Source organism: Leptosomus discolor, chromosome 4 (genome assembly GCF_034619465.1).
Source record: "Leptosomus discolor isolate bLepDis1 chromosome 4, bLepDis1.hap2, whole genome shotgun sequence".
NCBI lineage: Eukaryota > Metazoa > Chordata > Aves > Leptosomiformes > Leptosomidae > Leptosomus > Leptosomus discolor.
The window spans coordinates 82,085,857-82,102,262 of record NC_141394.1 but is presented as its reverse complement, the minus strand read 5'-3'; the positions used below and the strand labels follow the sequence as shown (position 1 = coordinate 82,102,262).

Here is a 16,406-nt window from a genome sequence, read left to right as displayed (position 1 = left end):
GCTGCCTCCACATTTCCAGCAGCTTCTCTTACTTTCGAGCTCTTCATTACTCAGCAGAGAGGGGAAATAAACGCTCCTTACACTCATCTTTTCCCTTTCTGCTCCTCTTGATTGGCCACAGGAGAAAAAAAAAAAAAACAAACCAAAACCCAGACTTGGCTTCTCAGTGAACCTTTTATGGAAGACTTGGCAAATCTTTTAACATCACTGACAGATTTTAAGGAGGAGATTTTGTTTGCTCGCTCTTGCAAGCCTGAACCTCCAAGGAAGCGCCCAGCTAAGCACCACTCACAGCACACACCCTGCTCCGCTGCGCCGCTATCCTTGGCCCCGACATCCGCAGAAGGTACTGCAGGGGGGAGCGCAGCCAGCTAGCAGCTCGGGAGGGACGTTTGGAGCTTGGTTAGTCACAGAAAGGCAGGAAAGGAATTATGTCTGTGCCCAGATGGAAAAATAAAAGCTCCTCTGGGATACACACGAACCACCAGCGAGCTGGCCCAGGGAGAGGGGTGCAGAGGAGGAACGAGGTTATTGCAGCTCTACCAGCACCCTCTGGGCACGAAGGGCGAAGCGTAGCATCTCCAAAACGAGCAGCAGCAACAACGGGGACACCTGAGCTCAAGGAGGCTTCGGCCTCCTGCACGTCAGCTCTGGATGGTCAAGAACACAAGAAACACTCGTTCCCTGGGGCAGCAGCTGATGATGAGTCTAAGACACACAAGCCACAGCTCGTCACACAACTGCTGAGCTAAATCCTCATCTATTAATACACCCAAGGGCAGGTCTTGGGGCTTCCTCCGCACCCAGCCAGGGCACACAAGGACACACGCGCTCATGACACTGCTATCTATTGTGTAGGACGCGTCACCACACCCAGGGCGGGCAAAGCAAAGTGAAATCAACTCTGTGACAATCCCGCTCCGACACGAGGATGTTGGGCAGGCCGGTCAGGTCGCTCTCCAGAGTGCCCTTAAAAGCCCCTCCCCGTGCCCAGGGTGCCCTTCAACTCGCGTGCTCCTGCCACACCAGTTCACCAGGCACGTTCACAACCCACCGGCTGTTCAGGCGAGAAGCAAATTATTAAAACCCAAGTCAGGTAACAGGCTGCTAACCAAGAGCCTAACGTGCCACAGGGATTTGGGGAAGAAAACAGTCACCTTTGCAGATCTGGACCTTCCCATCACTGCCACCTCCAGTTTAAGGCCCCAGTCCACCCCACAAAGCAGGATTACGACTAGCCTCATCCTCAGCTTTCTTAACAGCTACGGTGGAGAAGCAGCAGAACCGGAGGATTTGCTCACCTGCTGTTCGGCCCCAGCTAACGCTGCTCAGCTCTTTTGTGTCTAAGTGACTGAAAGAGCACTGTGTGCGTCTTGCCCGAGCAAATTGCCAGCTCTAAGGCCAACCCAGCGGGAGAGCTAATTATCCGTACGCTGATTTTTCCAAACCAAAACGGATTTGGAAGCAAAGAGAGGAAGTTCCAGCAGACAGGCGCGCTGTGCATCCTCGCTCCTGCCAGACAGCACCTGGAAACCAGGCTGGGTAGGACACAGAAACAATTCTTTACCATTTTTACTAAAGGATGTTACTTCCTAGGGTACGGCCACAGGAGATCAAGAAGCCTGGACTCCCGTTTTCCGATTTTTCCAGAAACTGTGACACCTAACCTACAGCACTGGAGGTGGAACCACCTTGACAAGGACAGCATCCAGAACGGTTAACCCAGCCCGCAGCTTGCTGCCCTCCCAAGGGCAGCAGCCAAAGCCGGGCTGGAGGAACCGCTCCGTGGCAGCACGCTCACAGAAGAGCCGTCCTGGCAGCTCCTCAAACCCAGTGAGAGCGGGACAAACTCTCTCCAGAAGCTTCAACACGCGCTCCGTGGAAACGCCACGAGTGTCCCACACACGAGGCAGTTGATCTGCACGAGCAGAGTGAGGCGAGCTTCAGCAGGAGCTTCAGCAGGAGCTTCAGCAGGAAGCCAGAGACAACGACACCCCCAACCTACCACCCGAAATTTACAGCGGCCAGAGGGCCATGCTGCGTAGCACCACCGACTGCCAAAGGGACATCACGGCCAGCCCCGCTATCGCTCTGGGACCTCAGCTCATGGCCAGACAGACCAACAGAAGCAAAGTCAAGCAGCCTGTTGGTTCACAGGGAAGGCATTTCCAAAGCCACCTCCTCCACTTCAGACCCCAGGTCAGCCTCCTCTAACCCTCTACTGACAGACAAATGTCTTGTCCTGCTGCTCAAACCCTTCGGACAGGACACTCTGTAGGTGAACGAGGAAGCCAGGCCAGGATTCATTGACCCTATTGCCAGAGGGGTTTGTTAGCAGAGCGGGGACAACCTACAGAAAGCACTTCTGCTCCAATCTTTTGAAGGATTAACGATGGGCTCTCTGCGACAGTCGGGGTGAGACACCCAAACCAAGCACCTCTGTGGGAACAGAAGACGACAGGTACCATCGCCTGTCACTACAAAGTAGGAAAACAGCGTGTTTCATTTCTTCCCAACCCAAAAAGGAAATTAAAAAGGAACAGCTAGAGGTATTAAATGCTTGTGGGTAGCAATGAAACTGCTTAAAAGACATAGTTACGTGCTTTACGGCTGCAGTATAATAACTATGAAAAAAGGCTTTAGATATTCACACACACACATACCCCCCTCAGCCATCAGGGTTAAACAGCAGCAGAGGAGACTTTCAAGGAGTAAAAAAAAATATTTCTAACCCTGGAAAATTAAAGAGCACAAATTCAAGTAAAGTAAGCACACATGCAAAATAATCTATGCAAAAAGGGACATGTGTAAAGCTAATTAATTAATACATGAAAAACTAGTAGCTTCTTCAAACATCAGAAGCAGGAAACCTGCCAGAGCAAGCAAGGGAGTGGGAGCTGTTTCAGGAAAACTCTTCTACCGTGGAAAAATGGTTTGCTGCATCCCATGGATGCGACTAAGAAGGTTCCATCCCCAAAACTTCTCTTGCTGCCGCAGACCGAGAAGTTAATAGAAGATGCTCAGACCAGTAAAATGATCAGTTGTGTTTGCTCCAGGACACTAAAGATGTGCTACAGAAAACTGCCAGGCCACAAGCACCGGGGCAGCAATAACTTACCGCTAATACTGCGGTTACCACCAGAGAAGTGGAAGATGGAACACACGACACCCATTTCTCCAGTGGCTGCCGCAGCGCGTGAAGCAAGCACTAAACACGGCTGGGCAACGTAGAGGCTTGGGGTTTTTTTAAGAAATAGTTAGCAAACACGTAAAAAGTACAATACAGCACAGGAGAGAACAGCTTCTCTGGGTGGCACTCACACATCTTGTTCGCTAGCAGCCTTTGAAGGAGTCTGCCTTGTTAACAAGGGCGAGCTGGTCAACCTAAGGCACTTGAATGTTAAAAGCACTGTGAAAACTCAAAGGGAAAAATAGATGGTTGATGTTCCTCTAGTTCAGTGCGTTTCACAGCGGAGAAGGGGACGAACATCAAGACGACATTTTGCAGAGGACACAGAACAATTCAGCTGGATTAACTCCAAAGCAAAAAGCTGCAAAGGCTCTTACAACACTGAGTATCAGGTGACGAATGACAAGTAAAGCTCAGTGTCAGCAATGTAAAGCAGGACACTTGCAGGGGAGGAAACCCTTTATAATACACAGCTAGGGGCTCCAAATTAACTACTACCACTGAGGAGGGGAGATGCCAGCAGTGTTGTGGCTATACTGTCAGAAGTGTTGGCCCAGACCACAAAGACTGCACGAACAAGAAGAGAAAGCAAAGCAGAAAACACCACTGTGCCACTTAACACCTCTCAAGGCATTAATCTGCATCTTGATCGCTACGTGCAGCTCTGATCTTTCCAGCATCTTCACAAAAAGGTGATAGCTGCATGAGATAAGATGCCAAGAAAAGCAACAGGGATAATGAGCAATTCAAAACAGCTTCACCAGGAGAATAGAATGAATTGATTAAGAACCTCCAGCTTGGAAGGCAAAAAAAAAATACAACTGACTATTTCTCATAATCCTTTGTGACAGCCTAGACCTTGTCCTAGCAAAAAAAAAAAAGCAATTTTAAACCCTAAAGGGATACACAATGCACAATTAAACTGCAGCACTCATCACTGCAACATGTTTCAACACAAGAGCACTAGCAGGCTAAAATGTTGGCGAGACAGTGGTGGAGAAAAGATCCATGGGAAGCTCCCGAGCAGAGAAACGCTGGTACAAACGGTGCTGAAAGTCTCCAAAGAGCAGACTGCAAGGCTAGAAGCATGTGTCTGGATTTGCTCTGTATCTCGTGTGATAAGCAGCCACTCCTCACTACCCTCAGAGACAAGACGATGAAGAAAAGCTTTTGATGTCACCAGCACGAACAGTTTCATGATTTTCTCAACTTTTAGTTAGAAAGCACTTCCTTGCATCCATCCTAAATCCCTGCTGCTGCAGTTGCAGTCCAGACCCCAGCCTGTGCACAGCCATCAAACAAGAGCTGCTCTTCGTCTTCTCAACAGCCTATTCTGCATCTGAAGATGAATTGTGTGCCCGTCTTCTCTTCTCTAGATTAAGCAATCCGAGCCGTTTCAGTTCTTTTCCTCAAAGGTTGCGTTCGCTCTCCTTTGGGAAAAAGATTCAGCAAGCCGGTATTATCAGGGCTTCTGCAGCCAGGGACTAAACAACTATCTTATTTATTTATTTCTAGAAAAAGACAAAATTCCTTCAAACCACTAAAAGCTGAATCAGAAAGAGCATGACAGAAAGGACAGTCTAGGTAGGCTTAAATGCCCCAGGACTCTGCCTACAGAGGGGCAATCATCCCAGTCCCCAAGGCACTACTTTTCTGCACTCCTCTATAGGCAGGACAGCGGAGAGCTCTAGAGGTGAGCTCAGCTGCCAGCTTGAGGTGAAATACTGCTAAGTCACACACAGTGACAACGCCAGAAGGCACCAAGACACATCAGTAGAGCAGCCTTTCCCGAAAGATTAAAGGGAAATGTCCCCTGTTAGCATACTCCCTCACAGCGCAGCTAGCACGTACTCTGTGGCAGACGAGGTGCTTGGGGGGGGAGCAGGAAAATAAATTCAGTGAGCTGAGTGCCCAGACACACAACCACATCCCACAGAACAGGAACAGGCATTTGATCATCTAGCCTTTGACAGTGATTCATTAAATTCCAGAAAGGAAAGTACTTCTGCGAGAAAAACCAAGGAAACACAAGGTATAAATAATTGAGCAGTACATTCTTGCAAGCTGTTCCCTTCAGATTGCATCAGGGTGCAGACTGGAATAACAAGGGTTATATCAATTATAAGGATCCACCATCTCAAAGTTGTTTGCAGAACTCTAGCGCTGCAAATGAGAAAATATCTATAAAACCTGAGAGAACGAAGTAAAGCATACCTCCAGGCGGAGATCGCCGATGCTCCACACATTAAGCCAGACCAGTCCATCTCCTGACGGACCATTAATGCTGATACCAGATTATTTCACGGGAGCAGTTGCTGATACCTTTTTCTCTGCAGCAGAAAACTTGGAGCTGAACAGCACCAGCCTGACCAGAAGGGAATGCTAATACAATTCAAGCTGTATTGCAATGAACTGTCTTTTAAAAGACGCTTAATTATGTACATCTGAACAGAGGCCCAGGCTCATTTTCAGGAGCTTGCAGTTTCCCCATCTGGGTGGCAGGAGAATGGGCTGAAAGATGCTTCAAAAGATCCTGCGAGGCTTTTATGAGCAGACAATTTGCAGTTGTTACAAGCAGCTTCCTGAGCGAGCTCTGTGGCCAACAGTCAGCGCCGAGATGGTCTGCGCTGTCTCTTCACGGCGCTGCTCCCCTGGCAGTTGGCATTTCACAAATCACTGTACCCAGGGACGGGGCTTGCAGAGCTGGGACTCGTGGAGCCAAGGCGAAGCTAAAGGGTGCAAGGTCAGGACAACAACTCAGCAGAGTTTTGGGTCTGTTATGTGGAAATTCTCACAGTATTAAAGCCTCAGGACATTTTTTTTTTTTTTTTTTACAGATACTGCGTACAACTTTCAGATGCTCTTCAATTCTTACTCTCCCTGGCACCTTGAGGAGGCACTTCTTAGCCAGCCCCTAAGAGAAGGTCCACTTCTTCCCAAAAGCTGATCCAGGATCTCCTTCCTCTCCCAAGGCAGGCTCGGCTGAAGGACAAACCGCAGCAATCGCAGCCCCCTACCACCAGTAAACGCTGTCCCAAGAGGGCTCAGAAGGAGACTGCACCACCCTCACTCCCCCACTCCAAAAGAGACACAGGGAAGCTGTTAAGCCGGACGCCTGTCGTTACGCCTCGCTTCACATCTGTAACGCAGACCATTATCCTCGTCTCACCCGCTGCAGCAGAGATTAGGACCAGCTTGGCCAGCCTTCATTCTTAGCGCCCAACCCAGAAGACTCAAACTGCTGCTCCTCACCGTGTCACGGTTTCCAGGCTCATCCAACCCACTGTAAACCAGTCACACTCCCCAACCAAGTAAAACAGCCTTCTACCAGGTGACAGAATTGCCACAGCTCATGGAAGAAGGACCCGTCCAAGTTCATGGACGTTAGATACCCAACAGCTGGCCCCCAAACCCAGCATCCTGCCACCAAATCCCTTGTGCCAGTCTAGACACTGGGAAGCCACAAAACAAGCTCAAGACAAAGTCGGGGTGAACTGAGCCAGCTGAAAAAATAACTCCAATAAGGCGGGAAAGGGGAGGGTTGTGTTTCAGCACCCACAGGAATGCTGTGCCACACCAACGCTCGGGAGGAGCAGATGAAATACGGGGAAACTGCTTAAGCCAAACACCGGCCCATCAAACTAAACCTCATCGCCCCGATCGAGAGAAGCAACGTGGACTTAACTGCAGGCAACCTGACCAAGCCCACGTTAATGCCCATGTCTATGGACTACAAACAACACAGTAGGTTAGACAAACTCATCCAGCTTTTATAAATCTGGCAAGATTTAATCCCGATTTAGTCCCTCACTCCCATCCCCACACAACCTCCTCCCTGGGCTAGAAACAGCACTTGTGCTACCACACACCAAAACACGTTGAAGCGGAGCTGTACTAAAGCAAAACATTCTTTAGCTTGGTTATTTTTCCATCCAGAACCATTTTCCAACCAGGTTTACCCCAGGGCTTGTACTAATGCAGCAATTTTCAGCTAAGGAGACCTTGGGGAGCTCAGAGGGGCTAAGCAAGAACTCCAGCACTTGCTGAACCCCATCCATAAGTTTATGTCTAAGGGCAAAGCCCCAGTTTTCCAAGTGCAGCACCAGAAACCTGAATGACATGAGAACGTGGCTGCAATAGCTCCAGCTCAGCCCCGTTTGAAGCTATAGAAGAAAATAAACCAGAGAACATCCCCCTTCCAGGTCATCAGCACCAACTCAGGAGTCGGGACCTCCCACAAGCTGCTGCTATTTGCCCTGTCACATTGCTCCAGCCTGGACCCGAGGAAGCCCCAAACAACATCACCAAAACGGGCTGCAGCAACAGCGCCTCTGGCTCCCACCCACCCAGCTCCGGTGTCTCAAGGCTACCCCACACAGCCAGCCAGAGCCTGAGGGCACAGAGAAGGACTTGAGGCGATGTCGCTACGGGAGATGAGGTTAATCATATCCCTTAGCCCCAAACAAGAACATTATTTGTTGAGCATTCAAGCCAGGAGACCCAGAATCCCAAAACCAAAGGCAGTTGAGGAGCTCTGGTCCCACTGTTGAAGATGAACCTGGGCACAGGGGAGGTCACAGGCAGGGCACGAACACGGCACTGCCAGTGCGGTAAATCCCAGACACGGTCATGGAAGAGCTGAGAAAGGATTTAGGGAACAGAGCTTAATTACAGCCCTATTTTAATCTCAGTCAAGAACCCTTAGTAGAAACACTACCCTACCAAGCGTGCTCGATTTCATTCTTGGGCTGAACAACATCATGATCTCTCTGAACATACGTAATTAGCAGCCAGATATGAAACTCCTATTTAAAAAAATAGTTCTATACAAAAGCACAGACCGGATGATTAATTGCTGAGATACAACACTTCTCAGTTTGCTAAAGGAGCACAGGTAAGTACTAGTCCCAACACAACTGATAACATCTCAACCACTAAGGAACAATCTAGAAAGCAAATATATACCTAAAAAGGAAAAAAAAAAAAAAAAAAAAAAAAAAAGACTGATGATATAATTTGCAGATGACACAAAAGCTGGCAGAATAACAAACCATGAAATCAGGCAGCCGTAGAGAACAATCGTTTGGAAATCCTGATCCTTCCCAGCAGCTCGCACTGCAGGAGAGCCAAGCGTGAAGGTGCGGGCACAGCCAAGAGGAGCACGATCCATAGCTACGGACAGCTGTGCTCCCAGGAAGATAGCTCTGCACTAAGGAACAACTCCTGTTATAATGGGGAAAAGCGAGCTTCTCCAACCCCTCCGTGTACAAGCAGGAGACTACTACAGTATCGATGTAATTTTACCCGCCTCTAAAGCGGCAGAGGCAGCAGGAATGCTGTAATTACATCTACGTGGCTTTTTTAATTGATCAAATGCTGTTGAAAAATCCTTCCCCGATTTCAAACAGCTGCAAGTGCAGCTTGAGAGCAGGAAAAGGGGTTTTGAGAGCGACAGCCTTCAGCGCTCAAGCTGGATAGCCAAAAAGAACTCGTGACTTCAAAACACAAGCCTGTATTTCAACCAGGAGAAGCCCCAGGTGTTAAAGGCCGCTGCACAGGAAGGGACAGCAAAACATCCGCAGGCTGAAACGAAGAACATTTTTTTCAATGATTAGCAATTCAGGGAATCGCACGGGCTCATCTTTAGATGACAGGCTGAGCGCAGGGAAAAGTGGGTGAAGTTATACAGCTCTCACTTATGGGGTGTCCTACAAGATAACCTCACTGCTTCTCCTGTCTTTATCCTGTACCAGTTTGAGTCAATCACAGGAGCACAGCACGAGACACAGGATATTTCATACACAAAGCTGGGGAGAAGTGAAAGGAAGAAAATAAGTGAATCACAGACGTAAGACAGCATCAGCCATGCAACAAAGTCCCAAAAGTGAGGTATTTCAGGACGAGTGCTCAGCAAACGCTGTACGATCTTGCAGAGTGAGGGATTACCCTTTTCTCAAAGGGTAACTTTGATTAGAAACCACAGAGGCATCCATCCTCACCAGAATACCACGGTCCATCCCTAGTCTCCCATCGCTGAGAAGAAAAGCTGAAGTGGACAGAAAGTTCACCAAAAAGCAACAAACTTGATCGGTCAATTGAGTGTAATAAAACTCAGAGCACTCGGTGTCACAGCTTAGTCAAGAGACGGATTTAAGGAAGAAAGGGCTTCTTTTCCCCTAGAAGGTTATCTGATCCTGCAGAATTAAGTGATTGTTCAAAACCTACATACAGAGAGAGGATCCAAAAATACTCTGCAAAATCAAGAACTATAACACAAGAGAAAAAAAGGGGAATTAGAACGGCAGAAGGAAGTTAATTAGGAGCAGTGGATATAATTAGCAGAGGTTGAGTAGCAGGAAAGACATCCTGAAGTGGATTATTTTGATTCCAGGAGCATCGCAGACTCCAGGGGATGCCCACAAAGACTCGCTGAACTCACTCAGTGTCCTCCTTCAAACACAATGACATTCACGGTCAGGTATTTAAAAAAAAAAAAAAAAACAAAACACAACACCAAAACAAACCCAAAAACCCAAACAAGAGACCTGGACGGCATCAGCGCCACCAGCGTAGCCAGACACAGGCCTGGCACAGCTCATCACACAGATCAAGGCTGTCGCAACGCTTCCTGTTTTACATTCAGAACGAAATTCCTCTCCCCGAGGAGGGGCAGGCTTCGCCCCACAGCTGCGCAGCGCCCGGCACAATGGAGTCCCATGCCACCGACTCCCAGAATCACAGCAAGAACAGAGCAGCCAAATAGAGCTGGAAGGGACTTCAAGAAGGCATCTTGTCCTTCCCCTGCCCCAGGGCGAGAATTACTACACTTGCTCTTTTTCTAGCTCTCCCTGATGGGTGGGACACCAACTGGACCTTAAATTTAACATCTTCATCCCTCCGTCACCCTCCGATAACGGCGATTCAGCCTCGAGCTGGCACCCCGGAGCGGCTGCAGGCAGACTCTCTCGCTCTGCCCAGGCAGAAACTGATAAAAGCACAATTCTGCAAACAGGCCCCCCAGCCTATTTCTGACCCACGCTTTGGGACTGCTGTTCCTAGAAGGGAAGCCAGCCTGGCTCCTGAGGACACATTTCTTCCATGATGCCTACAAGAAGTGAGTCACCTTTATTTTTTTTTTTTTTTTTTTTTAAAAAGTTTCCATCATCCTCTTTTCCGGACTCTCCAGCACATCGTGTTTACCCTGAGCTTCTCGAGTTTCAACTCTAAAAATCCTTGGAGCAGGTATGGTTTCTATCATTAATAATACTCCTGATGAAGTACCACTGTACTCCAACAGCTAACGGTAGCAAAGCACAAACCTTTCTTTGTCCCTTGTTAGTGTTTCTTCTGTGGGTCTGCAAAGATAGACATTAAGCCCAACTCCTCATCTAACCTTAATACTAAGAAACAAGATCAACTGCACTTAGTTCTATGAAATGAAAAAAAAACCCCAAAACCCACCCACACTCCTCATTCGGGCAGTCCCCAGCCATTTGAACCAGTTTTTTCAGTTTTGTTAATAAATGTAATTCTCAGCATCTCCTACCATTCAGTTTACCTTTAAAGGTTTCACAGGAGACCTTCAGAAAGAAAACTGCAAAAAGTCCAGAGGCAATACCATACAGCAAGCCAAATCCAGCGCTCTATCGCTCCACAAATGAAAAGCTTTCCCATTTTAATTTTGTGCCCCCACTGCAGGAACGCTGCAAGAAAACAGCTTAAACCCATTTATTTTTAAAGTCAGCCACACGAGTCATTTCCAACCACGAGTCTGTAAAACTTAAATATCGAAAAGAAATGAAGGGCTAGCATGGAGGGGGCGGGACGGGAGGTTCCAGCCCTGTTTACACCCAAACGCTCCCACCTGGCACCGTGATTTCCAGTTCAGCAGCTCCTGGGCTGATGCAGAGCAGCTGAGAGAGGACGGTGAAACCCACGGTGCTGCCCTGAAAAGAGCACCACGTTCCCCTCCCCAGGGAAAGCCACAGAGCTTAACGCCAAATTTAAGTTTGTGATAATGCAACTATTTAGATTTTGAAGCCCTGTGTTTCTGGTAACACACCTCTGTCTTTCCCCACCTCTCAGCCTGATCAATTGGCTTACAACGAGCTATAAATACCCTCTACCCATTTGTACCATCAATCTTCCAGAGGATAAACCCACACACTTGTGCTCACTGCTACGAGCAATGCATTCGGGTTTTGATACGAAGTTCTTTGGAGAACTTCTGTTTTACTTTAAAGAGGGGGAAGGAGGGATGAGGTGTCTCTGCCAAACCCATTACGAGGCTTCTACCAGGACAGCAACACTAACAATACACAGCCTGGCTGGCAAGAACAGGTCTCAGATTTGCACGATTTATCTGAAATATCATATTTTTTTAAAAAAAGCAGGCGATTTCTCATGAGACACAGGCTTTGGTTAAACATCCAGCTGCTGTGTCTTTCAGGTTCACAACGCAGAAGCCACTGCTGCAAAATCCTAACCAGCATCACAAAGAAACACCTAAAAGGCTGAAAACCCCAGACTCGACGAAAGGAGCAGAAGGCAAAGGAAAAGCGACCGGGCAGCGCTCCTGGGCTTGCAGCTGCTCGGGCAGGAGGAGAGCTCAGGAGCTAACGCAGATGAAGCACCGGGTTCTCCCAGCTGAAGGATACTGCAAGAACCACTGGGAAAAGATGCTTAATAGGAGAACAAAGGATCCATTAAGCAAACAGAGGCATTAACCCATATCATCGTCAGGACAGTAACTCTACCCACGCCCACGGCTTCGCAATTAGCCGTGTTTTTTGTGAAAATAGACGCAAATCAACAAAAAGGCCGGGCGACGGTTTACAAGGATAACTTCGACAGATGCCGAGCTCAGGGCAGGAAAATGCCCTCCTTTCCCCTCTTCACCAGCACCCCACCGGGGAAGGCGGCAGCGGGCACCCCGAGAGCTCCCGGGGCGCAGGCCCCGAGCAGGAGCTGAAGCCGGAGGGGCAGAGAGCCCCGAGGAGCAAGAGTTGACCCCACAACCAGGCAGGAGAAGCCACCCGGTGACCCCAGCCCAGGCCCAGGGCGCGGAGCCGGGCAGAGGCCGAGGCTCCACCGCCCCTCACGGCGCTTCCACCGCCCGGGCAGCGCTGCCGGGGCCGGGGAGGGGGGGAGCCAGGCAGGGGGAAGCGAAGGGGCTGCGAGCACTTCTCAGAGACGACTATTAAAAATAATAATAATTATTTCTTCCACGGTTCTGGGGAAGCGGGGTTCGGGGGGGGGTGTAGCAAGGTGAAGCCTGCCCGAGCTCCCCCCCCACCCAGGCTGGCCGCCCCGGCTCCCACCGCCCCGCCCCGGCCGCACCTGAGCGTGGGGCCGATGCAGGCCGTGTCGGTGCTCTCGATCTCCCGCAGGATCCGTTCGTGCTCCGCCGCCGTCTCCAGGCTCTCCAGCTCCGCCATCTTCCCCCGCTCCATGGGGCTGCGCCGGCCGAGCCGAGCCGAGCCGAGCCGACCACACCTGCCCGGCCCTCCCCGCCCCGGGCAGCACCAGCGCCGGGGCCGCCCGCTCCGCTCCGCGCGGCCCGGCCCGGCCCGGCCCCGCCGCGCCCGGCACGCCGGGAAATGTAGTGCGGGAGGGCGGGGGGCTCCGCCGCGGCCTGCGCCGGCGCTGCGACGTGCCCGGCCGCCGAGGGGCGGGGAGGGCCCGGGAGCGGCCCCGGCGGAGGCGCTGTCAGTCGGCCCCGCACCGCGGGAGGGGAGGCAGAGGAGGGGGGGGGGGGCGCCGCCGGTCGTCCCCGCTCCCCGGAGGGGAGGCGTCCGCCATGGCAGCGGCTGCCCGTCTCCCGCTAAGGGGACACAGCCGTACGGTTTCGACACCTCCCGGAGGGGGCACAGCCCCACGGCAGGGTCACCGTGGCCTCCCCAGAGAGGGGACACAGCTCCGTGGCAGCAAAATCCCCCCTTGAAGGGACACAGCCCCGTGGCCATGACACCCACCACGTTGGGACACAGCCCCACGGCAGGGACCCTGTGTCATCTCCTTGTGGGGACACAGCCCCGTGGCCATGACACCCACTGTGAGGGGACACAGCCCCATGGCAGCAACATCTCCCCCTGAGGGGACACAGCCCCATGGCAATGACAACCACCATGAGGGGACACAGCCCCACGGCAGGGACCCCCTGTCGTCCCCTTGAAGGGACACAGCCCCGCAGCCACGACACCCACCATGAGGGGACACAGCCCCACTGCAGCACCATCCCCCCTGAGGGGACACAGCCCCATGGCCACGACACCGTGAGGGGACACAGCCCCATGGCAGCAACATTTCCCTTGAGGGGGGACAGCCCCATGACAGTGACAGCCACCATGAGGTGACAGAGCCCCACGGCAGGGACCCTATGCCATCCCCCTGAAGGGACACAGCCCCATGGCAGTGACAGCCACCATGAGGAGGGACAGCCCAACAGCAGCGATATTCCCTGTGGGGGGACACTGTCCCACAGCAGCAACCCCATGTCCTCCCCTGTGAGGGTACACAGCCCCATGGCAGTGACATTGTTGTCACTTGCCACGAGGGAAGGTCCCAGCAGGAATGAACCTGTGTCACTGCCCCAAGCAGAGGCATTCCCCTGCCCCCTAAGGGATGAACCTCTGCTCCTCTGCCTCGTTCTGTCCCTCAGCCCCAGAAACAATGTCACCCCCAGCCAGACAAACTGACATTGACTGTGGTCCCAAAGAAAGCTTCCTGCTGACACCAAACCACCTTTCAGCTTGATCCTAAAATGTCCCACCAGCTGCTGAACTGCTGTGCGTCCCCCCGCCGAGCTGCGCAACCCAAGAGGCCTCTTCACCCGAGGACACGGTGGAGCTTCCTGTGAACACCACCACTAGCCCCCAGAAACATCCTCGGATGCCAAGGTCTCCTCAAGGTTTAACGCTGCAGCTCTCGGCGCAGTTCCCTCCTTTGGAAGCGGCCGGTTATTATTGCTATTATTTTGTGTTGTCAAAACGACGCTGGAAGAGTCTCGTTCCCAGCCGTGCGTTATCAGGTGCGGTGGAGCCGTCCTTGAACGGAGATCCCACGCTCTGCCAGAGGCACGGTGCGGATGAAGAGCAGAACCGAGGCTAGGCTATGCATACCACCAAGGGCTCCTGCATTTACTTTTGTCGTTTCATCCTCTGAGGCATAAATAAACTACTCTAATTGTATGAGCATGCCTCTGGCTTCCCTCACCGCTGCTTGCTAAGGTTGAACGCTGCTGGTCTGACTATCCCTGTATCATCACTTAATTAAATGAGGAGATAAAAAGCTTCCCGAAACACAACGCACCATGAGTGGACCAACGCAGGAGGGGCAAGGAGAGCCTGGCAAAAACTTTGTGGGTTCACGTGAAGTTGCCCAGCTCTTGCACATCATGCCTACGGTTGCCAAACCGTGCGAGACCAGATGGATGTCATTTGGGATGTGTTAACGCCAGCGAGGGAATCTGTCCTCCGACGGCAGTCACCATGGAGATCTGGTAGAAGCTTTCCGAGGACCAAGAAGCAAAGAGACACATCAGCAGTGGAAGGAAAGCGGATAAAAATAGCAGGATGGTTTCTGAGCCTGGCGCTGCCTTCCCCCGGGGCTGGGTCGGGAGCTGTATCGGGGGGAAGCGCTGTGCATTTTGTGCCTGCCTCCGCCGGCTGCTCTGCCTCGGCTGGCGCTGCAGGCGAGCCGGGCCATCCGTGGCAGAAGATGGCTACTTCCAGCACCAGAGCTTACAGGAGCAAGTCCCCCGTGGCAAAACACCGTGACGGCTGCTGCGAGGAGCACATCATCCGTGATTCAAACTGCTTTGGACTTCAGACCATCAAGAGGAGCTGCCTGTGGCTACGGGAAATATCAAATGCGCTGCTCGGTGTGTGATACATACCCAGCTCCGGTGTAAAACCTGTACATGCCACCATCTACCGCTGTGAGTGGATAAGAATTTTACTGGTTGTGTTCAGCGGCTTGCACTGTTGGGGACTGGGCCAATATTCCCCAAGTCAGTGGTAACTATTGAGTTGTCTTCACTGAGCTTTAGAAACAGGATTAAATACCAGCGGTCGACGAGTGAGTGGCTGGCAACCATCCTTAGTGGTTTCAGTTACAGGATGAGAACTGTGACAAACCTCACCAATGCCAGGTTCAGTCCTGAGTGCTCGGTCAGGCAGTGGTGTCATCACAAGTAAGGCTCTCAGAAACAGACTCTAGCTTTTGCTGGTATGAGGACACTGCTTGGTCCACCAGATTTCAATACAAAGGGCTTAAGCACAGAGAGGGGAACTTAGAGATCAAGGAGTCATCAAATTCTGATGTTGACTTTAGTCTTACTTTCTTCTGCACCAGCAGAAAGAATGAGGAGCGCTGCTTTCAATGCCACAATGTTGTGCTTCAGCAAAAGGTGCCCCGTGCCTGGAGCGTGGTGTGATTCAGCCAGCAAGACCACATCCTGGAGAAAAGCAGAGTATTATCCTCTACAGTGCAACGTGGGAAGATGCCGTGAGGCACCGTAACAGTCCGTCTAAAAAGAAGTGTTTGGTTTTGAATGGAATAAAAATTAATTATTTTTTTTAAATGTCCACCATTTTTCTCATAGGGAGAAAAGTGCCAAAAATATTTCCATAGATTCATAAATATTCACATCAAATGGGGAGGGAAATGCTACCTCGTAGGAGGACCTTCTTGAGGAGCACCAACCATAGACTCGCCACACGTCAATCGGCTTCTAAAGCTATCGTGAAACCTGAGCATATTTTTAAGAGGAAAACGTAGTGCTGGTTTTGATGTCATAGAAAATCCCACCCAGCCTCCAACTTTGAATTTCCTGCAGATGTCCTTTTACCCTTGCCTGGCAGAGTCGAAAGTCCTCTGTTATCAAGTCTTTGGTGTTCACGTATGGTCCTGGGGTCTGGGATCAACCAACCTCTTCTTTGATCAGCTGAACAGATTGAGTCCTTGGAGCCTTTGACCTTAAGGCACGTTTTCCGCTAATTTACTTATTCGTGCATTTTTTGCAAAAATCACAATATTTCAAGATTTTCCTTCATCTGTGGGTGCCAGAAGTGGACAGAGCCGTGGCTCTAGTAGCACCGTGTCGGTACCATCGCGGGTACCGTTAGCCAGCCCTGTTGGCCATGGGGTCACACCCAGGCTGACATCCGGTTGATCACCCATCATCACCTTCAATTCTTATCAGGTCACTGCCACC

The 16,406-nt window shown here is 51.0% G+C and overlaps 1 protein-coding gene across 5 annotated transcripts in view; it reads right to left on the bottom strand.

Annotated features, from left to right (window-relative positions):
* Window positions 1-12,642, bottom strand: part of EXOC6B (exocyst complex component 6B) — a 306,693-nt gene extending 294,051 nt beyond the window's left edge. For all 5 annotated transcript variants that reach the window (XM_086463893.1, XM_086463895.1, XM_086463894.1 and 2 more), the window contains exon 1: window positions 12,530-12,642. In XM_086463893.1, coding sequence (XP_086320019.1) covers window positions 12,530-12,642 — 113 coding nt within the window. The remainder of the gene's footprint in view (window positions 1-12,529) is intronic.
* Window positions 12,643-16,406: the final 3,764 nt, after the last annotated feature.